The sequence below is a fragment of the Neophocaena asiaeorientalis genome, unplaced genomic scaffold, assembly GCF_003031525.2.
Source record: "Neophocaena asiaeorientalis asiaeorientalis breed wild unplaced genomic scaffold, Neophocaena_asiaeorientalis_V1.1 scaffold11, whole genome shotgun sequence".
NCBI classification, from domain to species: domain Eukaryota; kingdom Metazoa; phylum Chordata; class Mammalia; order Artiodactyla; family Phocoenidae; genus Neophocaena; species Neophocaena asiaeorientalis.
This window is the reverse complement of record NW_020173124.1, coordinates 7,169,053-7,194,817: the sequence shown is the minus strand read 5'-3', so window position 1 is coordinate 7,194,817 and position 25,765 is coordinate 7,169,053. Positions and strand designations below refer to the sequence as shown.

The 25,765-nt window shown below is 34.4% G+C and overlaps 1 protein-coding gene across 3 annotated transcripts in view; it reads right to left on the bottom strand.

Annotated features, from left to right (window-relative positions):
- ACVR2A (activin A receptor type 2A) overlaps positions 1-25,765 on the bottom strand; it is an 83,245-nt gene that overhangs the window by 7,945 nt on the left and 49,535 nt on the right. For all 3 annotated transcript variants that reach the window (XM_024744086.1, XM_024744087.1, XM_024744088.1), the window contains exons 3-9: positions 24,439-24,548; positions 24,090-24,244; positions 8,625-8,768; positions 6,318-6,461; positions 5,144-5,289; positions 3,255-3,369; positions 141-279 (exon numbers count right to left, since the gene is read on the bottom strand). In XM_024744086.1, coding sequence (XP_024599854.1) covers positions 141-279; positions 3,255-3,369; positions 5,144-5,289; positions 6,318-6,461; positions 8,625-8,768; positions 24,090-24,244; positions 24,439-24,548 — 953 coding nt within the window. The remainder of the gene's footprint in view (positions 1-140; positions 280-3,254; positions 3,370-5,143; positions 5,290-6,317; positions 6,462-8,624; positions 8,769-24,089; positions 24,245-24,438; positions 24,549-25,765) is intronic.

The following is a 25,765-nucleotide window of genomic DNA, read 5'->3' as shown; positions in this document are numbered from 1 at the left end:
ACCTCTTGGAGTCTTATTTTTAAAAAACTGTACTTTAAAATATTACCTTTGAGAGTAATCAACCCTTTTCATACATGTGTAGTAGGTACAGGTATACATATATATGTATATGTCTTTTAAAAAAATATATGTTCCCTTACCATCTGCAGCAGTACAGCGAGAAGCCAGTTCCCACAGGACTAATCCCATGGCGTACATATCTATCCTCAAAAATGCATCCCTTTGGAAGTTTATAGCACCCTCTAATACCTCTGGAGCCATATACCTTCGGGTACCAACCTGAAAAAGATGTTGAAAGCAAGCAGCACTTACTAACTTTGTGAACTAACATTTTATGATTTTGTAAAGAGAATCAAAACCAAGTGTGCTCTAATATTAGGTAAGATAACTAAATTATGACTACCAGAATTTTATTCCATTTCAAGTAATACAACAGCCAAGACCCTGGAAACAGTGGATGCAACCATCAGTAGGAGGGACTGCTTAAATAAGTAAGAGTACTATGCAGCTCTTAAAAAAAACATGAGGTAAATCTATAAGGACAGATATGGAAAGATTTCCAAAAATACTGTAAGATGAAAACAGCAAAGAACAAAGCAGTATATATACTAAGATCCCTTCTGGATACACTTAATAGATATATCAACAGACATTATGCTGGTCTAGGCTTCGACTTTTTCCCCCTTCTGGAAGTAATCACAAGAAACTGAACAATGGTTATTTGTGGAGAGAGGATGGAACAGAGAAAAAAGGTTGTATACTTTTTAACTGTACATTGTTTGAAATGTATCTTTTTTTAAAAAATACTCCTTTTGAGAGTTTCTCTTTCTCTGTACGAAAAAAAAAAACCCTAATAAACATAAAATGAATTAGCCAAGTACAGGATGGATAAACTTTTTAAAGTTCTGTTTCCACAAAATCTATGTATTTGTTTCTTCATGAATTCTGTCTTAAATTCTTTATTGATATCTGTCCCTAACAATCTGGTATTTCTTAGTAATGTAACTATGGTTACTAAGCTAGCACAGCTAACTTTGGTTGGTGCTTGACAAGATTCATATATGAACACTTAATTTCTGTGAGATAGGTGGTTAGATTAATCCACTTGAGTTTAATAGGTCTAGGGAGCGGCCCAGATACTGGTATTTCCAAAAGCTCCATAGTTAAGTGACTATGATCTATAGACTAGAAGTTGGGCAATTATCTGCAAATATATATATAAAGAGATGTTTAAGAAAAAACAAGGATAGATCACTAAGACACTGAAGTTCAAAAACCCGAAGTTTTTAATTCATTTAATAAGGAGAACACTTTAAAGAAAGCGTAAAAAGGTAGCTTTGCCTTTTTTGCTACTTTAAATAACTATTTTAATTGTACTGTAAGTAAGCTTTTCCCCAAAATCTGCTTTTCTCCTGAAGATAAATGTTATGCCTTCCAAAGTACTTCTTTTCTTATGAAATGATGACATCTTCCTTTTTAGTATAAAATGTCCTCTCTTTTATAAATTGATGATGATATTAGAGAAAAATGTTTTTTTTCCCCAGTGTTCTTTGCAATATATAAAATATGCAATAACAAGCATTTTGAAACTTTCTGGTCCATGAAATCTAAAGTCAAGGAATCAGTGATGTATTATTCATTATTATATATGTAATTATTATGTATTATTAGTTATTTTTACCCTCATCATGTAAGCCAATCATGAGGGCATTAAAAGATATGAATGAAGGGAGATTAGTTCGGTGCTTCGCGATGACCTAGAGGGGTGGGATAGGGAGGGTGGGAGGGAGACTCAAGAGGGAGGGGATATGGGGACATGTGTATGCATATGGCTGATTCCTTTGTTGTGCAACAGAAACTAACACGGTATTGTGAAGCAATTATACTCCAATAAAGATCTATTAAAAAAAACTTGAAAAAAAAAGATATGAATGAATCCCCAAATTCTTTTCTTAAAAAGGGGGGGAGGTTTATAAGGTACCAAAGGATTAAACTCTTCCCAAAATTTAGTCTTAAGGTAATCAGACAATCAGCTCAGAAGCCTGGTCCTAGGCTTCCTGCACAATCTCCCATCTCAGTTACATAATCCACAAAACTGCCTTCCTTCCCAAATACATATGTTGTCAACTTTTCTAGAACTATGACTGCTGACTAAATTCTTAAATCATTAGTCAATGTTGCCAAAATTTGTTGTGCTATGTTCTTGGAGGTCAGTAGGACACACTGGGCAAAAAGAAAGCTGAGAATCAGATGATCAAATAATTTGCCTGAATTGAAAGATGAAGTACTGATTGTGCAAAATCATTTGGCTTTGTAAGGAAACATCACCTTTCAGGTCAAACTAGTTTGAAAACACCTTTCCTAGAGCCTCAGTTTCTGAGAATAAAATGTATGGATAATGTTCTTTTCCTCTTTGGCTTCCTTAAAGGCTCCCATTGCTGAAGTCTCTGTGCAGACCTTGGTTAGTAAAATTAAACTCCTTGCTCAGGGCCTTAGAAGTGCTCTGAACTCTGGAGAGAATTCAGACAAAAGCTATAAAGTTGATTAAAGAGTTAAAGAAGCAATGGAGACCAAGAAGCAAAAAACTATCATTGCTGTTTGGAAAAACAAGCACTAGATCTTAGTACATTATAACATCAATAGTGACTGATTATTCTTCCATTCCTCTTAAGATAGTGAAAAGAATTAACAAGTTAAAACTAGTGAGTTAACATTAAGAACTCCCTAAAAGAATGAGGCTTATTAAAATGTGTTGGATTCTTCTTTGATTAGTTTTAAAAATAGAATCCCATGACATCTAAATTGTTTTATGAATTGCTTGATCTAAACCACCTGAGGTCCTAACAGTCCTTCATCACCGTATGAAAATATCTTCCTCAGCAAATTTAACATATTACTCTTAAGTGAGTCATTTTTTTTTTTTTTTTTTTGCGGTACGCAGGCCTCTCACTGTTGTGGCCTCTCCCGTTGCGGAGCACAGGCTCCGGACGCGCAGGCTCAGCGGCCATGGCTCACGGGCCCAGCCGCTCCGCGGCATGTGGGATCTTCCCGGACCGGGGCACGAACCCGTGTCCCCTGCATCGGCAGACAGACTCTCAACCACTGCACCACCAGGGAAGCCCGAGAGTCATTTTTATATTAGATACCAATTTAAGAACCAGCACAATAATTTCAGAACAACTGATCCCAGATGCCATCTAAGAAAATATGGGACAAGATTATTTTTTCTTACAGTTTACAGTTATCATCCTTACCTGTCCATGGGTATCACCTGCAGACTTGCCAGCCTCAAACTTTAACGCCAACCCAAAGTCAGCAATGCAAGCTGTCAGATTGTTTTTCAACAGCACATTTTTACTTTTGATGTCCCTTGCAAATAGAAAGATAAAGTATTCAAATTCAGTTTAAACAAGTTATCTTTTAAATTTTTTGACTGTAAGTAGAAAGAGAGACTATGTATGCTTTTAAAAAAAATAGTTATTTCAAAGTATGAAATACAGAAGAGGGCAGAGGGACAAAAAGTTTAAGTAAAGTCTCCAGATAGCTTGAAGCACAAGAGTACAGTGACCTAGTCGTATCCATTACATGGACAGTAAGAAGGAATTCTCTCCATAAAGCAGTTTTATAAAGAGCTGCCATTCCAAAAATACTGTCCAGCCTACATGTTATCTATGTCACTCCTAACTACCAATCATAAAATTGTTGTTTTTTTTAAGATAATAAGCATATTTCAGAGTTTATAGTTAGAAACTCTCACTGACACTGAAATTTAAAAACCAAAATGAAAGAATTTTCAGTTAAAGCTGAATTGGAGCTTTTTGCCTATTGGCACAGGCCTACATTTTAAAACGGTCCCTTATTTTAATGGTTCTTATTACATTCACCAACTTGGCTGTACAAAAGCATCTGTACGAATGTATAAGAGAAATTTTTCACCATAAACATACACTGCTCCAGCTGGATCCTGGTGTTCCAAAAAGAGTAACCATTTTAAGGCAATCAGACATTCCTCTACACATTAGCCTCAACTAGCTAATTCCACACAATTCCTCTACACATTAGCCTCAACTAGCTCATCCTAGGGCTTACTATACCCCAGTAAGCTCAGTAAGCTTGTTTACCCCAGTAAACACACCGGTACCATGAGCAATGGTAAATTTATGTGTGCAGACACAAAGTGTGAGACAGAGGACGCATAGATTGACAACCACAAATGCTACAAAAATCAGTTTTAGACTCAAACGACTTCTAGGGACCCTACTTATAATAAACTTTGGGGGTTCCAAAGGATTAGTTCCCTATAGGACTAGGTGAGGCGAGCAAAAATCCAGGAAGACGGGGTTAGACTATGTAGGAAGGTGAGAAGGGAAGCTATTTCTGAGGCAGAAGTCATTTAAGGTTTTCAAAATCAGAATCTACGTTAGAAATTGGAATAAAAGTAATGCCTCCCAGCAACCTAAGACACCACCTGATGGCACTCAACTAAGTATTTGTTAAATGAATCAGGTAATTTAAAACATCCATCTTTAAACTGAATATAAGATGACAGACTGACCCCATGTTCAAGGAAGTTAAATACACAATGGCAAACTGAATCCCATGTTTAAGGGAACTAACGGTTTCCCTTTTAAGGATATGACAATTGTTGGGTCCAAGTACTATTTCTTCACTGAAAAAGAAAATTTAGTAAACCCAATTATTCAAATAATACCTCCTTCCACCTCAACTTAGGTAATGTTCACATGGTCATTCAAAACACAAGCAAAAAAGATACTCAAAATCTCTCCTTAATTACGTCCCCTTATACCTATTTATAATCATCTTTGAAGTAAATCATGTTTTGAGGTAAAACAGATTTCTCCTTTGAGACAAAGAAAATACACTTTCATTCTTAACTATGTTTTCGGAAATGAGACAAATTGAAACGTAAGTCAATAATTAACCTTTGACAATGATGTTAATATATACATTATCCAAAATACTTCCTGGCCAATCTCAAAGCTAATTTGAAAAACAAGTGAAAATCAATGCCTCCTATAGCATGATTAGGTAACTAGGGGAAAAATAAATTCTGCCCAGGGGATTTAAAGTTTAAATAATAAATACTGAATTATTGGGTAAAATAATATAAATTTAGCTCTACCTGTGAGATATGGCGGGTTTGTGGCCATCTTTTAGGCCAGGTATATCCTCATGTAAATATGCCAATCCTCTAGCCATGGTTTCTGCAATATGACACAATTCATTCCAAGAGACCACATTAGCCTTAAGAAAGTCTGATAGTGAACCCTAAAGAAAGGGGGAAAAAAAACAACTTATGTTCTTGACAAAAGCCGTATGTATATGGAGACTTTCCTTTTTACTTTTAAGAGGTCATGGAAAGCAACACAGTTTTCCTTTCAGTGAATAATATCCAAAACGCAATCTTTCTGGAAGGGTTCAAGTTTCACATTAATAAACATTTGAAAGGAATACCACTCATCTTTAAAGGTTTGCTACAAGCACAGTTGGTCAATTTCCCATTGAGAAGGCAAAATTTACAAAAAAAAAGAAAAAAGAAGATTATTGAAAATCTAAAGTTCTAGAAAATATTTTAAAAGTTAAAATATACTGACTATAGAGATGTTATAAATAGGACTAGGAGAACAAAAATTAAAACATATGAACAACAACTAACCTAAAGAATCTTCCTCTAGAGATTACTGCCAACCTTTCAGTCAAGAATTAAGGGAATTAAAACAGCCACTTTTTTCTGACAGTGATGAAACTGATTGCCAAGAAGATCACAATTTCCTACTCCATTAATGTATACTTTCATACTAACTCTGAAAGCAGAAAAATTGAGGAAAAATAGCAAGTGTGTTTTGGTGGTAATTACCCTACAAATCAGTGACTGATCAAAGATCAGATAAATTTCCTGACCCTAGTTTTGTCACTAAGTGACATCGATTAAAGAATTTTAAGAAACAAAATTCAAGCTGAAAAAATGTCTCATGTAATAAAAGTGGACAGTAAATGGTAAATGAAAATTCCTAAGCATTGGCTATACTAAAATCATTATCTGTAAGAGAAGTATAATTGCAGCACAAGAAATCAGGGACAAAAGACTGGTATTATATAAGTAGAGGATTAGGTGAAAAACTTGTCATCTTTGTTCTTCTATTAAATAAATCATTTTTAAAGCAGGTTTTTATTTATAAATATTAACCAACTATAATAACACACTGTTCCCAGAAAAGTAAGTGAGGGCTTTGTAGCCAACATTAGGAAGTAAGCCAACCCTGACTGCACTGAGTTAAAATGGAAAGTAGTTTTACCTTTTCATGAAATGCTGTGATTAGCCAAAGATCCACATCAACACTGGTACCTCGTTTTTCTGCACCAATGAACTGTAAAATGTTCTCATGCTTCATTCCAGGCAAACTATAGACTTCATATTCATTCTGCCATGACTGTTTGTCCTAGAGTTAAAAAGAATAGTAAGAATGCAAAGAACACAGGCAAATAAACCATATCTAAGAGATTACTCAAGTAAGTTCTAAGGCAATTTTTTTTAAAGGCTAAGTATTAAGAGATTCTTTGGTTTTGTTTTGTCCTGTTTTTTAATAAAAGAAAACTTTGACAACAGGTAACAGTTACATACCAAATGCCTGCCCTGCCCCATTCCTTCAAACATACTTTTTTGTGTTTGTAATTTGTAAACACAGAAGCTGATCAGAAATACTGCACTTCTGAATCCTAACAATGGCAACACATTCCACATACAAGTTAGTACTACAGTGTAATTTTATCACGGTGTGAAGTTACCTGTGTTACTATTAAGAATAATCTCTCTGAGAGATGAAATTCAGGGAGAATGACTTCATCTAAATAGAAAACAAATTTTTTTCAAACACTAACAGCATGTCAAACCTTCTTAACAAAATGTTTAGAATACCCTGTAGAGTTAATAAGAGAGCAATGGGGTATAAATATGCAATACAATAATTTGAAACACCACAGATTCACTTGTGCCTGCAAGTGATCCATACCTCTTACATGTCTACTTATAAAGGATTAGTTTCTTTTCACGATGGGAGAATAACGAAAGTGGGAGGCACCATAGCATAACGGTTAGGAACCCTCTGGATCCAAGCTATCTAAGAACCTTTGGCATGTTACATAAATCATTCAGCTTCCTGATCAGCAAAACAAGGACTGTAGTGGGTGCCCCACAGGGTTGTTGTATTATACATATATTGTGTGTTATATTATATGTATGGGTAATAATACATATTAGTGAGTACTCACATATGTAAAGTACCTCTATCTGACACAACAGAACCATTCAGTAAAATGTTAGCTACTGTTCTTGTTGTTACTCTGACGTTAATAGCATCCAAATGTGCTTCTCTAATTTTTAAGCTTCCTCACATGAAATAAGAACCCTGATCTTCTTTGTGAATCTTGGCCCAAAAGACTTTTCTTTTGAGAACTAAACTACAGTTAACAGTAATAAAAAAAAAAAAAAGCAATAAACTTCTTCACAGACTCTACCAAAAAAAAAGTAATAAACTTCTTCACAGACTCTAAGGAACAGACTTTCAAGGAGGTAAGAGGGCAAAAATCTAGGTATATTAAGACAAAGCAATTGCATAATTTTGGTATAAGGAAGATCTACTATACAGGTGCAGGGGTGAAACCTGCATCAAAAAACCCAGCCAGGATCGCAATACCATGCACAGCATTAGCCACAGGTGTGTATAAGCAGAAAACAGGAACAAAGGAATTATCATAGATCTATACCACCAACGGAGCAAAACTAAAGAGTATCTCAGAGGTGCATGAGACCAGGGTTTTATAAGGTTGGCCCCCTTTAATAGAAAAACAAGTCAACAGTAAACCAATTATTTGGAGTCTTGACTCAATGCCTCTGAAAATTCACCAAACAAAATCTGAAATGATTACACCAATACGCAAAGTAGAATAAAAATGAATCAGCCTGGTAATATATCTCCAAACAGCGATTCTAAAACAAAGCACACTACTCTTTCAATATTCTGTTTGCTTTTTCTGATAATGTCAATGGGACATTAAAAGTTAACCACTCAGGGCTTCCCTGGTGGCACAGTGGTTGAGAGTCCACCTGCCGACGCAGGGGACACGGGTTCGTGCCCCGGTCCGGGAAGATCCCACATGCCGCGGAGCGGCTGGGCCCGTGAGCCATGGCCGCTGAGCCTGCGCGTCCGGAGCCTGTGCTCCGCAACAGGAGAGGCCACAGCAGTGAGAGGCCCGCGTACCACAAAAAAAAAAAAAAAAAAAAGTTAACCACTCAGACGGTGAATTATATTTTTTAATTAGAATCCTCATCTTCACTTTGCATTTCTGTAGAATTTTTACTGGCAAAAAATCTCCTATATGCTTATGTATTGTAATTCCACCACTCTAAACAAACATGACTGCTGCACCATTAATTTCTCAGATGAGAAGGCAGACATAAAAGGGCTAACCACTTTCCCCAGTATCACAAAGAACCACCATGAAACATACGGCTTGTGTTTTCAGACTGTTTCTGAGTTACAATGACCTAGCCAGCTGCATCTTTTAAAAAATATATGCAGACTAGAAAACTGCAATAAACATACCTGTATTGGAAATATTTTCACAGCCACATATTCATTGAGTAACTGGGCTTTCCACACACAACCAAATCTTCCCCTTGCTTTCACTTCTAGTAACTGCAGTGGCTTCAAACCTAGTAATGGAGAAGGAGGGGGTGGTCCTGGGTCCTACAGATAAACAATAATAATATTATCTAAAGAGCAGCACATGACACATCTCGCTTCTAAATATCAGTATACTGAGAAATCGATTGACAGGAACGGTAGACACATACAAATGACATTAACTTCAATCTTGCCAAAACTGAATTCTCAAGCATTACTAATTATCTATAGTGATCAAAAAGCAAGAAACTTGAATTAAGAGTTTTCATAGTAACATTCCTACTGCTACATATATATATATCTATATATATATATATATATATATAGCAATCAGGAGAAAAGGTCTAAAATCTTTTTGATCCAGTCTCACTAATTCTCCTAAGATTTTTCTGTGACTTTCAGGATATTACTAATGGTGTTTTAATTTCATCCAGTTGATTATTCCTTATAGGATAAGGATTTGAAAAGTGCCAGATACAGCAAATTATGGCTATGTCTCAAAGAAACCACTCCTCAAAATCCATTACTTTCCCCAGTGAGTGTTTAAATCTTTCTTCATTAATATCAGAAATACCCACACAGCTATTCTCAAACACATTACAAATAGGTATTTCAAATACAAAGCACATAAAAGGAATATGTAAGTTAGTGTTGCTATAACCAAACTGCTCCATTCATTCTAACTTTTCCACCCGGTAACAATTTATCCCTTTGCTTATAATTACTTCCCAGAATTGATCTGAGATAGTATTAGTATTCTGGGACTCATGGGCAAAGAAAGTACAAATAATTCAGAAAATAAGTGGTCATCATATTAGATGAGAAGGTATGGAAAATGAAAGAGAAGTATACTGCTATAGTTAATTTTTTAAATGGAGCAACTATAATATATAAATAGGAGTACAGCATCACCAGGGAATCCTCCTATACAAAGTAGAGTGGCTACCCTTCGCTGAAAACATTGTATTAGTTAAATATCTGCAACTAAAGCAAGAGGTAGAAAGCCTTTTGGAAAGCTTCCAGAGGAAAGTAGTAACATGTTTGAAGGCCTGGGTAATGAGTATTGTTAGCAAGAACTAAAATTTCTGTGGCAACAGACTTTATGACACTGGGTGGCACCTAAGACACTTGGAGATTGTATGTCACCCCTTTATCAATGCATGTCTCTCTGCCTTTACTCTCCTTCCTTAAAACAAACAAACAAACAAACAAACAAAAACCTCCTCTTCTAATGCCTCAGGACAGTTAGTGCTCCCTTTAGGCATTATTCAGCCCCTGGATGCCACTCAAGATTTTTTAAAAGTTGGCATCTATATTAGAAAGACCCTCAGCAATAGAAACATTGCCAAGTATTAAAGAGAAAAAATAATGTAATTTCTTCTTCTAAAGTAGACAATCTTTCTAAAATGGTTTGAGAATTCCTATTTTAAAACAGTATGATAAACCAGAAGACTTCCTGTGACCCATTTTAACATCAGATATTTATTTTTTAAATGTCTGCAAAAGTTGCTTTTCCTTCACACATTCAAAACATGAAAGGTTAGTAGAGCTAAAGATTATTTTAGTTTAACAGAGTGACAAGAAAGTCAGATGTACGTCTTATAGAAGTATGGCCTCTCAAATTATGATTCTCAGTGGGAGGGGACACAAGACGCTCTGGAGAAGTTTTACCAGAACTGAATCCTCCCTCCCTCATTCCTTGACTGATCATATATATCTGCAATAAGAGACCCCACTGATCGTAGTATATGACTTATGTGAATGTGGAGACAGGAGGGAACAAGTTGAAACCACTCTTCTAGAGGCAAAGAAAACCACTCAGGCTCTAAGTTCAAGAATTATTGGATAACTGCAAAAAAGAATAATTGTGCTAACTAAACAAAGTTCACTTTGAAAAACTTTAAATAACTATAAGGTTAAAGTCAATGATTCCCCCTCCTTTAGAGATAAGTTAGAGAAGTTGAGTTTTCAAAGCAGGGATGACAAAAATTAAAGTATGCAGATAAGGGTAGAAAGCTGAAGAGGGAAAATAACCAGGTAAAGAGTAATATAGCACTATATGTAAACACTAAAATTTTTAATAAATTGACTGATAATGTCTCTTTAGAGAACATACACATTATCCATTCTCTATTCTAAAGAGTACCAACCATATGGATATGATTCAGTCTATAAAATAGGATTTAGATGACTTAATCCACACCTCAAATTAAGAATATGTCGGCAGTTCAAAATAAGACCTTACTCTGTATGACAGACTCTAGGTACATCCACCTCACTACAAATAACTCAATTTCATTTATATTCCATTGTATATATGTGCCACATCTTCTTTATCCATTCATCTGTCGATGGACACTTAGGTTGCTTCCGTATCCTGACTACTGTAGCTGATTCATGTTGTTATAAAGCAGAAACTAACACACCACTGTAAAGCAATTATACTCCAATAAAGATGTTTAAAAAAAAAAAAAAGAATATCCAAAATAAGACTTTAATATAATATTAACCTTAATTTTAGGAAACAAAAATTTCCAATGCCTATGTTTAGAATTAAAAAAAAAAATCACTGAATGTTTTCCAAATGCGTAGATAAACTTAAAAGTTCCCGTAAGTTTCCAAGACTCTGTTTACAAAGTTTGTAAGCTACCGTTATTTCAGTAAGAAATCTTAGATCACTCTCCTAATGAAATCCCCATTATAGTCAGCATTATATATTAACAACCTGAAAATATGCTTTGTCAAAATTACTTATAAGTAAAAAGCTTAAATTTAGGAGAGCACAGGCCAATTTTCAAAGGGTAAGAAGAAGATCTACAAAGGCACACTCCTACAAAATGTCAAAACTTTTAGAAGTGATAATTCTACAATTCTTAGAAAGGTTAGGTTCAAAAATGAGAACTCTGTAACAGATTACAACTCTATAAAACCTACACTACCAGTCAATATATCTTTTTGCTTTTCTAATAAAATGTTATTGGACTATTCTTCTAATTCATACTTTTCAGTTCTTCCATTTAACAGCTTACATCTAAAAGAAGTTTTAACCACTTCCCTCATATCTAGCTTTTACTTATCCTATAATCTAAGAATATTATAAGTTATTTTCTGTTTATTAACAGCATTATACTAATTTACCCAAAAAAACCTCATACTTGATTCTAGGAATAAAGATTTATACCCTTAAAATATATGAGAACCTGGGGAGACAAATTCAGACTTAAACTTCATAATGACAACAACATTCTGATATTATCCATAAAACATGGCTTTGCCCTGCTACAGAGAAAAACCACTTTTGGAAGGGTAACTATAAGGACTACAGAGTTCCTGAAAACTTTCCCTAAGTTCCAGCTCTCTTCCAGCACCCATGCTATTTTGCACAGTTAAAAAGATATTCATTAGAACATGGCTCTGATTACATCTCTTCTTTACCCACTTGTATGTGAAAATTATGGCATCAGAAGACATGTTGAGAAGCGACAAATGACAATAGCTGGAAAAAGTGCCCCCCACCCCAGCACCACTACCCAGTATCATTACTATAACCAACAGTGGATAAAAGATTAGAGGTGAAGAGCTGTAAAGCAGTCTGTGATCATTTTACTTATTCTGCATTCTCCATATGAAAGGTGAATTCTAATCTAAATAAAGCCTTAAACTTCCAGACAGCAAAAGATCAAGTTATACTTCTCTAGCCAGTCCATTTGCTAAAGATGCCAAAGATAAAAGAAACTACCTGAAAATATAGATTTCACATTAAAAGATAATGGGTTCGACCAGAAAGTCAGCATCTGTTAAAAATGAGCACAGGCTGACATTTGACATACTATAAAAATTAAGCAATACAAGGTTTGTAAGGCTAAAAATCTAGCCATTAGGTGTTAACTTCTAGTCAACTAAAACAGTTGTGTTTCTACATTTCACCTTAGATAAGTATAAACGCTGGTAACAATTCTTTAAAACCCAAAACTATTATTATGACAAGCCAATCATGTTTTTAATACTAGAAGTGGAAAAAAAAACTACAACATAAATTTATAAACTATAGAGGATGGACAATAAAGCAACAACAACAACAAAAAATCTAAGAACAAAATGTTTAGTATGTATCCACAAAAAGTGCCACAACCATAAAACAAACATCAATGCATCTTACCTCTATCATTATATGAAAGGCGTGCTTGTGAAGAAAAAACACAGGCAAAAGAAATTACGATTTATATCCAGAATGAAATGAAAAATGACACATCAGTTACAAAAGTGAAGGAAGGAGAATAATGGATTTAGCTTTTTAGAAGCTGGCAATGATCCAATGTATCATATTTTTTAAATGAGAACTGAGAACACTTTCCTTATAAACAGAGGAAAGTAATATATTCTTTTTTAAATCTTGGACATTACCTATCAGATAAGAGGTATTATTATATAGATGACTCTAGTATGACCCCAAGTTACCTGATCCAATGGACTTCAAGCCAGCAAATAAACTAAACCTAGTCTTAAATAATTGTTACTTATTTTTCTAAGAAGTTCTAAGGACTAACTATAAGAGTTTTTTTTAAAAAAAGCAATTTAGCTGAGAAGCTATGCGTTGGAATTGGACTCTGGACACCAGAGGGCAGTACTGCCTTTAACAAAAACTGTAGGAGCAGCAAAAGAAATTTTTATATAGCTAGAGTTAAGTTCCTCAGACAGTTGTCCTAAGAATCTAGAATCTCCAACTTCCTGAACTGCTTCATTCCCCTCTCATGGAAGACAGGAGAATCCTTACAGTGAGACAAAAAAACATTTCTAGTGCCTATGTGAGTGTGTGCAACTAGGGAAAGAAAATAAGATGGGAGAAGAGTAAGATCAGAACTGAGTAGAACACAGTGACAGACCAGGCCTACTGTTAACTACTTCCCCAGCTACAATCCAGAGTGAAGAGGTCAAGCAGTGGTGGCCCTGGAAGGAAGCATCCATGCATATTTTTCAGGCTCAGGACACTCAGATACTGATAAAGAACAAGATTTTCATTTTCCTAGTCATCCCACAACAGGTAAGGAAGGGCCCTAATTTAAAATCAAGAGAAATATTGTCACCAGTGTAAAGAAAGACTTCGAATTCCTCCAAACACTTGACTATATTTCCCAGTTTCCAATATTTCTACAGAGAACAAATAGCACTGACAAAAAAGATTTGACAACTTGTTTATATGTACCAGTTGCTTAACTAGTTTTTCTTGCTTCTTGATTTTCTCCTGTGATAATGATTCAGGATTATTTAATAATTCATCTAAAAGGCTTAGCTAATCCCACTATCAAAACATTTTATCAGTACTCCAAAGTAAAATTCATCCCTTGAAAGAAATACATGCCAAATGAGTAACTAGACTGTAGCTTTCAAGGCTTAAACATCTCTGTTTTTCTTTTCATACCAGTGCTTTCCAAGACAAAGATGCCACTGTAATAACACTGGGCAAGTAGGTGCTGTGCATGCATCTTACCAAAAAAGTGTACCTTTGCTCAATATACCTCTCAACAAATGAGTATTAGAATAAGCTATAGAACGATCCAAACTAAACAAAAGACACCAAGAGCAGGCCTCAATGCATAAACTATGTTACAAAATAAGAGGCAAAACAGAATCCAAAAAAAAATAATTCACCGAAATACACAAATAGATAAAGAGTAACCAAACAAAATAATCTGTATTCACAACTTGGAAAATGAAACTTGAATATCATGCACTGTGACTGGAGATAATAGTGAAAACCAAATCAGCACATTAACGTCAAGTAATTAGGTTGCTGGATGAGAAAGAGCCTTGCTGCTTATTCCTTAAGGGGAAAAGAAATTAACTATTGACAAACATCAGAAAGGAATGAATAATACTTCTCTATTCATTCAACAAATCTTTACTGAGCACCTAGTTTGTGCCAGGCACTGGCTACCCAGGCTCTCATGACACTTACTATAGTGTGGGGAAGAAAGACTAATCAAAGAATCATACTAATGAATGCATAATTATAAAATAAGAGCAATAAAAAGCAGTTTAGTTACCTTGAGCACCTGTAAAGAGAAACCTAACTTATACTGGGCAAGGTAAATAAGAGAAGACCTCCTGAGGAGAGGATCCTTGAGCAACGAAGTAAGTACTAGAGGGAGGCAGATAAGGTGGAAAAAAACAGTACTGGGACACATCCTAGATTTCTGTCTTGTGCAACCAAATGGTTACTGGTTCCATTTACTGAGAACCAGGTCTGAGAGAGAAGATCATTACCCTTGTATTGTTAAGTGCTTGGAGAGATCTAAGTGGAAATATTTAGAACGCAGTTAGATACACAGAACTAGAATACAAAGAAATCTTTCTAGAAATATGGATTTTACATGCTATAAATATATGTGAAATATATTATAAATTTTCTCTTACCATTTAAACCATTCCAAGATCTATATTTATATATAATTTTTTTAATAACTCACTCAACAACCTCTTTGGACGATCAAGAAGAATTAAGTAGCTGCTCAACAAAGTATTTGAAAACTGACAAATTCTGAATTTGTCTCCTCTTAATCATATAATTATCTTACATTCTAAGACATTTTACAATTGCAAATTTTAAAAAAGACTATTTATTGCCAAGCAGACAGAAATAGAATATGTAAAGAAATAATATAGTATGTGTATCAGGACAAATGCTTCTGAGCTAAGGAAAGCAAGACATTATACATTAACAGATTTAATAATACTGATACTGTCAAATACACAGCCATGATTCTATCCAATTAGGTCTTCAAAATTCCTCTATGATACACCAACTCCTACTTCTCACATCTTAACTCCTTCCAAAAGCAAAGCATGAAGGCAGACCAAGGTGGATGAATGAGGATTCTGAGTAAGTTCCCTAAGACGTGATTAGCTCCTCAGGCTAGTCAGCACTGGAGGTGCAAGTCTGAAAGAGAGACGGTAGACATGCCTATTCTTCTGGCTGCTGCTCAGGAGCATCAGGTTTATTACTGGGTACAGAAGAAACTTTATTTTTATTTAGCATTTGTGTTCTGCAAGTGGAAAAAAGGAAAAGGACCGTGCTATACATTAATAAACTGTGATGTGATAAAATGGTTATGTTTATCTGCAAGGCTATATATAGTCACTATAAAAACTATTTTAAATGTAAATTATGTACTCTGATCCCTCCCTGTATCCTACTTTAGTTTTTTATGGACCCAACCTAATAATTTACTGAAATGAGCTATTCAATTAAAATTACTTCAATGGATAATAATAATTCTTGGACATAAATGTCCAAGGCTTTGCCATTCAGCAGACTGACTCTAGGCCAAGTCACTTCACCTATATACATCATGGGGTATTGAAAGATTACACTGAGTTAATATGTATAAAGTGCTCTGTATAGTGCTTGACAGAGTACTCAAAATGAAATTTTTTATTATTTGAAATTAACTTCAAAGTATTGACACATATATATGCCAATATTTTGAAATTATTTTCAAGTAAAATAATTTCAACACAATCTTTTTTAATACTGAAATCAATGGTTTCAACAAAAATTCTTCCTTTGGAGTACAAGTTTGAAGTCATTGACAATTAACGGCTAAAACTTATTGAGCACTTAAAATTAGCCCAGCACCCTAGATGTGGCTCTTCTCCCAATCACTACAGAAATGGAATCAAACATTTCTCCTCCTTTCCTCCATCTTTGCCCAAAATTGTTGAAGCAATTCCCTTTTTACTCTTTTTACCCTTCCTCTCCAAGCTGCAAAGTCAAACAACCAATCAACCAACCTATGTGTAGTACACCTACATGTTAACCGTAGGCTCCCTTAGAAGGGCCAGCAAAGACTGTCCCTGAGCCACTTAGCATTATACATCAAGCACAGCGCCTGGCATACAGTAGGTGCTCAAGCAACAGGTGAATAGTTAAGCAAAACTAAAACAAACCAACCAAGGTGAACCCAGCCTATCTGATGCAAGCAGCTTTCACTAACAAATGGACTTCTTCATTTTTATTATCTCAAATTAATAGAAAAAGGTTTGACAGCAATGAAGTAGCTAGGAATGATGGAACAGATCGAGGATGAGGTTCAGGAAATAAAAAACAGAGAAAAGCAAGCTCACTTCTTCCTATCTACCATCTCCTTGCCAGACAAGAAAAAGGAGATATTATGCACTCTGGTCTATATGCATCAGTCCCATCTGCAAATTGGCAAACAACGCGAGGCCCTTCACAGGCCAAAGAAAAACTGGTTTCCAGATTTTAAAATTTAATATGTCATTTTTAGAAATAAGGTGCTTTGAGTAATTTTAATGTGCAGTTTTAACTTGTTTTAAGCTTTTGATACAGCTTTTTTTTTTTTCCCCCTTTCGCTCCTTCTCCCTTTCTTTTTTGCTTTTGGACACAGAATTTCAGCCAACCTCCAAGTGGGCCTGTCTGTACATTTGTAAGAGAAACAACTTATATACACCTAACTAGAGTAATACTTTGTCAAGCTGCATATCTATGGATAATTTATGATACTTCTCGCTACAATTAGTTTAGAAGTATATATAGAAGTAAGTTGTGGGACCTCCCTGGTGACACAGTGGTTAAGAATCCATCTGCCAATGCAGGGGGCATGGGTTCGATCCCTGGTCCAGGAAGATCCCACATGCCGCGGAGCAACTAAGCCCGTGTGCCACAACTATTTGAGCCTGCACTCTAGAGCCCACGAACCACAACTACTGAAGCCTATGTGCTCTAAGGCCTGTGTACCACAACTACTGAGCCTATGTGCTGAACTACTGAAACCCGTGCACCTAGAGCCCATGCTCTAGGCAAGAGAAGCCACTGCAATGAGAAGCCCACGCAATGCAACAAAGAGTAGCCCCGCTTGCTGCAACTAGAGAAAGCCCACGTGAAGCAACAAAGACACAACACAGCCAAAAATAAATTAAAAAAAAAATTTTTTTAAATAAGTTGTAATTTAGGTTATCAATACAAAAATAATGACACAAAGAGACATTTGTAGTAGCCCTGTACTATTTCTCAGGCATATATGGCAAAAAAAGAAAAAAAGGTGCTCAAGAGTTAGGCAGTAGAATTATACCCCCACATTAAGTATCCTAAAATAATACAATTAAAAACTATTTGTGAAGTGTAGGTTCTAGCTCTTAGCAGAAACCTAACACAAAACCTAAGCTAATAAAACATCAAATTTTGGTATTTTATGAGAATACATTAAAGCTCCACTAAATTTCACTTAAAAACACTTCATACAATCAGAATGAGATAGATTCAAAGTACTAAGCTGAAAAGCTGTCGTCAATATACTGTTAAAAGAAAGCAACTGTAGAATAACATTTTATAGTTTATAAAAAAGAAAAAATATATATACTCAAATGAGATTAGAGAAAGATGTGAAAAGATACACATCAACCTGTTAAAACTGGTTACTTCAGGAAATTGATAAAGGAAAAAGAGGAAGAACAAATGATTCTCTCCTTTTTTTGGACATACTTCTTTCTGTATAATTTGCCTTGCTATATAACAAGCAAGCATTTGTAGTTAATTTTTAAATGGAAGAGAAAGAGAGAGATGTGTTCTTAAACTCCAGCCATTCAGCGATCAACCTATTTCAAGATGTGCTTCTACAGATGTAATATTTATTTTGTAAGTATAACTTAATACTAACATATTAAATATTCAATAAAACTCAGTAAACTTCTCCCTGCATCTTCTCCAAATAGGGAAGCAGCACACTCTCCTAAATTGACTTGGCTGAATAATGTTATGCTAATCCTTTAGTATCTTATTAATTTTAAATGGGTACATATATAAACTCATGTTCAACAGGAAAATACTACAAAGCATTGTCACAGATGGCTTGGTTTCTCAGTGGATAGTAATCTCACATACCGTGAAACGACAACCTATTATTACTTTAATATTAAGGTCAACAGCATTGTTTTGTATGCAGAACTCAATATTCCAAACATCTGAAAGCCTTTAGTCAGACCAAAATGTCATGAAAATGTTATGTCAGGACTGAAGAGATTGATGTCATTTAAAAAGTATTAATGCTGCAATACTTTAGTGCTATTATATAGCCTTCAAAAATTAACAAGAAACTAACTTCATACCTTGTTAAAGGTAGGTAATTTCTAGCCCCTAAACTGCATTTTCTTATCAACTGGTATTTTTTATCAGCACAAATATAGATTTTATAAGAAGGAAACTTAAGCTTACATATGGTTATGAAAGCAATGCAAACGGTTTCACTGAAACCACATTAACCACAATAAGACTTCTTAATAGAGTCAATGCATCAATTCCCTCATATTCATGACTCACTGGTACTAGAAAAACCAGTTTGCATTCAATTTACTTACTGGAGATTGTAAGAGCATCTACCTACACACAGAAAGACAGTTTCAGGACAGGCAAAAGAAAAGGTGACCCAGGTAATGCAAATTAAAAGGATGCTTCACACCTGTGATTACAGAAAGACTCAAATAATGACATTCTCTTATAAAAGCCTAAAATACTTCAACTTATCTTACCCCCAAGAAATAAAGTCCTAAAGCACATAAAATGTTTATTAAACAATTCCTGGGTATACTGCATTATCATCTTAGTATAACACTAAATGAAACAATTCAGCAATTCATCACTTACAGAATGGTTATTACATACAAACACTGCACGAGATACAGTAGTGATTACAATACATACCTTGTCTTTAAGGAGCTTATAATAAAGTATGATAATGGAACATGCTCACAAATGGCCAGAACCTTTCTCAACCTAAGTTATTTCATCTGAGTCACAAAAGAGAGAAACTGACTTGAGCACTATTTTCTCAATTCTTTCAAGGATGGCACGTAACTAATACCATTCTAGATACATATGATGGATGGCTTAGGGTGTAATGGAAGAAAAGAATCAAAAGGCAGACAAAGTATGGAAGATAACATGCCATGTTCCAAACTTTGTATTCTTGCTGTTGGATCAGTCAGAACCCTCAAAAATTTTTAAGCACGGAAGTAACATAATCAGACATGTAAAATGTTACTGTATAGCAATAGTATAAATGGAGAGAGAGAACTGGAAACAAGAAGACAAGCTATGAGACTACAGAAATAATCTCAGCCTCCAGCGTAATAATGTCCTGAAAACCACAGGATCAGAAAGGATGAAAAGGTACTGGAGTTCATAAAAAACAGGGCTAAGAATAGGAGAAGTTGCTGTCTCCAAGGCTTTCACCCAGGATGAGGGGAAGACAGTGATAACATGAAAAAGTGTTAGAAACATAGTAGTTACAGGTTATAAAGAAAGAAGAATGGCTTATTTCTTAAAAAAAAAAAAAAAAAAGCACAATTACGTTTTTCTATGTCTTTAACTATGATAGATGTATTTTAGAATATTTTTTATTTTAAAATAAATTAGAACCGTAATTAAAAACCAGATTTTAAAGCATGTATATTCCTGTATCACTTCTTCAAAATACTAACAAAACCAGAAGAAACTTTAAACAACTTGATGTCTTAGAAATAAAGAATCCTACCATTTAAGCGCCAGAACCAGCTTATTAAGAGATGTCTGTAGGTAAGTCTTAGTCCTCCAGAATACCCTGTAAGACTGATCGTTTACCCACAAAGAGAATAAAAGACTGAGATCAGACCAATGAATGAGCACAGTATATGTAATGTTAGCTTGTTCTGCTGAGAATCACTGTAAATTCTCTTCAAATATAGTTCTTATTGTAGGAATGATCCATCAATAAGCTATCACCAGCCTTTAGCCAACGCTTTAAGAAAAAGTTTCCCTAAGAAAAGAGAATGACAAATTTTATGTCATTGTCTAAAAGTGAAGAAATTAGAAGGAAGATTGTTGCAGAAATGCACAACAAGAATGTAAGATCTTTTCCTAACTGGTCTTGAAATTAAACTTTGAATATGAGGACATGAATATGGGGTGAAATGCAGAAGACACCTTAAGACTTCAAATGTGTAGTATGTTTCCCCGACCGACTTCTCCTGTCCCTCAAAAAAGCCTTGAATAGCTAGGGCATTAGCACTATCAACTCAGAAGCACAAGAATCTTTACCTGCAACCCAATCAATGTTCATAAACCCTATTCTAAAATGTGTGCTAAAAAAATTTTAATGGAAAACAGATGACGTGTTTATTTCCCCTTCTGTCCTCTGTGAGACAATGTGATCACGCTATTGCCCACTTTAGTAGTCAAACTACTCAACATCCCAAAATAGGAAAATAAATTCACTTATAGAATGATTTTGAAATGGCAGGGATGTTTACCGAATTCTCTGAAACAGCAAAAGCATCTGCTTTCTGAAAAAAGAGAGGCAGAACAGCATAAGCAGTAAGAGCAAAGCTTTAGTGTCAGAGAGTCCTTGGCTCAGATTCCAGCTCTGACACTTGTGAGCTTTGCTATGTCTCAATTTCTTTATCTATAAAATGGGGATTATAACACTACATAAACAAACCTGTGAGGTAAAATCAGATCAGTCCTTTCCACACCTGGCTGGTCACCAGAACTGCCTGGAAAACTTATTAGAATCATAATATCCCAGGCCCCATTCCATACTTTCAGGGGCGTGGTCCAGGAATTTGTATTTCTTAACAAATTCCCAAGATGATCCTTACATACTGGTCACAACTTGGAAATCAAGGGGAAATTTTTATGTATTTTTTGTATATTTTTTTATATATATATTAATACATCTATGTAACTTACCAGTACTCTAGTACACTGTAAATGTTCAATTAATGCTTGATACAATTATCAATCATTTTTTTGAAGTACAAATAAAACTGAGTATTTTGTAACAAGATGGCCACTAAGTAATCTTGCAGAAGTAGTCTGCATAAACCTCTCACCAAAAATGAGACTTACAGCATGACTCTATACCGTTTCAAACAGTGAAAGATGACATATATGAAGTTCCACACTGATGACAATGCTACTTTTCCACAACACAGTTTATGACAGAAGGAAAGCATAAAGTCAGGCATGTCTTAAATTTTTCATAACAAAGCCTGACCATTCCAGGTCATTCCTTCACAAAACCTTTTTAAGTTCATTCCTTATTTTTCAGTAATTCATACAATTCATGCAAATTCACTAGAGAACAACACAAACACTCAGTAAATGTGTACAATAACATTAACCATTGCAACAAATATCTAAAACCCACAGAGATGGATACTCATTGAACATTCCTAGTCCTTATTTATGAGTAATAATGCATCTTTCCTTTTTAAAAATCCAAACCCTTGAATTAATTAGCATTTCTAAATAAAGTGGCCTCAAATATATGTTATCCAGCCCTTTAAATAAAAATGTCCAACCACACTTTTTTACCAATATTTTATAAAAATCAATGTTATCTATAGGATTACATTATTATTTTTAAAGTTCTATTAAGAAACTTAACAAATTTGTTTCTAAATGTAGTTTCCAGTTTGTTTCTATCATATCACAAATCCAGGGCAAATTTAGACACTTAAATACTCTTTCTTTTTTTTTTCTTTTCTTTTCTTTTGTGTTAAATTCACAACAATTTAATCACTAATTAGAGACAATATAAGAAAACAAAACAAAAAAAAGTAGATCTCTATGAAGCAAACTGACTACTTTGCAAAATCATGTACAGGAAATAATCATTTTTGAAAATAGAATTATATAAGCCCAAGGTGGCATCGTTATTTATGTCATTACAATCTGCACAAATATATTTAAAATAGTCTTTGCACAAATATTTGTTGTACCCACCATCAAAGTAAGTAAAATGGAGCTTCCTAAAACCCCCTATCAATATATTTTATGTGCCAAATTTAATTTGCATTTGTCCATAACTCTCCTTTTGAACCAGCATCACAGACTTCTGAATTGATATGATTACATTCAAACTGGAGGTTTAGAAGGAAGTTAGCTCCCACATTTATTTCTGCTGGTGATCCTAATAAAGGCAACTGCTCTTAGGTTACTGAAAGAGACAGTTTCACAAATCAATGCATGTTACCAACAGTAGATACTCATTCTGTTAAATGTAGATATTAAATAAAAAACAGTTACCACCAACAGAAAGTAAAGTGTATTCTATGGACACTTTGGAGTAAACTACATATATTTATTAGGCACTAAATTTTTTAAATTTTAAAGAACTTCTTAAAGTGATTTTTAACAAATCTACAAGTTATCTACTAATGTTAAAAGTTAAAATATTTCAGCTGTACAAAATAGTGTGTTTACCTAATTTACTAAATGAGGAGTTTTACCTTTGGGCTTATTTCTTCATATACACATCTTACAAAGATTACAGGGATCAATGATCTAATGCCAACAGATTGCTTCAAGCACTGAGAAAGGAATATGTTATGTAAATAAAGCTTGAAGTGAAGAAGTTGTTTTGGTCATTAAATTATAAGACTTTACCATTTTCTTCTATCAAGTTTTAACCATTAATCCTAGTGGTATTAGAGAAACAAAGTTAAACCAAGAGATCCAGAAGGCTGAGGTAATCTGATCTTAAGAGTCAAAAGAAACACAAAAGAAACACAAAAAGACATCTCAAGCAATTAAACCAAAAGTTATCACGTTTCCTCTGCCTGTAGAATAATAACTACTTATATTAAAAGTCCTTGTAAAGCACTGAGTCAGCTCCAACTGTCCACATGACAGAGAGTGAGGAAAACTTCATGAATTTGACTACCTACCCACCACACCTATATTTTCAGATATATTCGGTGTCGAGGGAGGGAGAATCAAGAGCATTAAAAAAGTTTTCAGACTTCAGTACACGTTTCATATGCTGCAAATAAAAATATATATACTTGGAACTACAAACAACACATGATGAGAACTGTTGCTCCTCTTCCCAGAACAAGAATTTTATAGATACATCCTCTTGATGCCTTTGTGAAACTTCTCTACCCCACATTCTTGGTTACCTTACTGGGTCCCTCACCATGGTTAAAAGGATTTTTTGGCAAGTAGTTTTGAAAAAGACACAAAAACTTAGGAGTGGAGGAGAAAATAGAAGGGAAAGAAAGGGCTATGATATCACTTCTCCATCATCAATTACTTCTTAAGAAAGACAGCAGAGTATATCCCACATTTTGAAGTACTATGACAGTAAAACTCCAAAGAAGAACAGAAATGGGAATACTCTTTATTCTACTCCACTTCAACCCTTAAACTTAGGACACAGCAAATTAATAAGTTTGCAAAATTAGCTATAGTTCCCATGACAATAAATATTCAAAAGTTAACCCCAAAGGAAAATGATTTGTAACAATCTACTGTGGTTTCACCACAGTAGTATTTCTTTAAAGCGTAAAATCTAAAACAACGTAAAGTACAAGACAATAACTTACTTGAGTTGGAACAAGCACAGGAGGATAAGCCATCTTATGATGCCTGTACACCCAAAATGCACAAATGACAATCCCCGCAATTAGCATAAGTGGCACCAAAGAATAGAGCAAGATGTTGTAATAGGGTGGTTTTGGTGTAACTGGATTCGAAGTAGCTGTGGAAAAGAGGAGGAAGAAAACCACTCAGATTTGGTCGACAAAATTTCACAATAAATATTTATTATAGCATCAAATTTTAGGAGAAAAAATAAAGAGTAGAAGATGGGAGTAAATTATTCCATCAACACAAACATGCTTTGTTTTCAATCTACTAGTTGAACAGACATATGCATTTTCCCTGTGAACTTACGCTGTGTGACTTCCATCTCCGGAAAATAAGAAAACCTTTCATTACACATATTGCCCTCACAGCAACAAAAATATACTTCAGGGCTATCTTTTTTTTCTATACAATCAGTCCTATAAACAAAAAGAGGAGAAATAATTAAAATCGACATTATTACTCTGAATCTACAATAGGTGTTTTTCTAAAGTTCTCAGAGATAAAATAATGAATAAGTCATTTATAGTCAACTTTGAGATTTTTATTAATATTCAATAATCAATTCTTAAAAGTCAAAAATGTTCCTTGAATCCTATTATTAAATCTCATCAGAAAAATAAATCAACAGCTGATTTTATAACAATCACATTGGCTCCTTGAAACCACTTCTTTAATTTGGTTTTTAATGATCAATCTAAGGCAACCATCTTTTTAATTGTTTGTTTAATTAGTAGAAAAGCTTGAAGAGGAACATAAAGCCAATGAAGAAGAAATTTGGTCTAAGGGTACTTTTACTCACAGGAAATATAGCTTTCCCATTTTATGAATACAAAAACTGAACACTATATATAAAAAACTGTACGTGTACACATATAAATACATACCTATACGCCTATGTATACATATAAATACACAGGCACAAAATAATTCGTGTTCATATCTCGTGGCAGAACATATTTCAACATCAGAGACCTAAACCAGGCTTGGGAATTAAGCCATTTTTGCAGGAGATTTAAATTCCCTGAACACAATGAACAGGGTTAAGGATAAGCAACAAGAGCAATATGTAACAACAAACATACAGGCCCTAGTAACTCAAAAAACTGACTGGAGGTGGGCTGACTTAAGGGGTAGGGGGAGGCAGTCGTTTATATAGGACCTGAGTTACTGAAAAGATAGGGATTTAGCATCTAGATTAAATCCTAATCAACCACTAAAAAACTAGCTATAGCTAGTTTTTAAAATCAGATATTTAAATATTGCTAATAACATCAGGTAGATTTAAAGACACATTACAAATAAACTGTGAACTTTTATAATGGCTGTTAGAATAACAAGGTTGAATTTAACTCTAAAGGGAAAAGCTCAAGAAATTTCAGGGAGAAGGCAATTTTAATAAAATTAAACTTTGAAATAAAATCTATACCAATGTCTATTTAGTAGAAAGTAAAGGATAAATGAAAGCTAAATTTCTAACAATTTATAAAGAAAAATTTACAAATTTAATATTTAGAATCATGAATCAAATCATAGGTTAACGTGATTAAATACCTAGCCTAGTTAACTGAAGTAAATTATCAATACTTTTCGCCATTCAATTTCATTCTTTTTACCACTGTCTTTTCCTCCACAC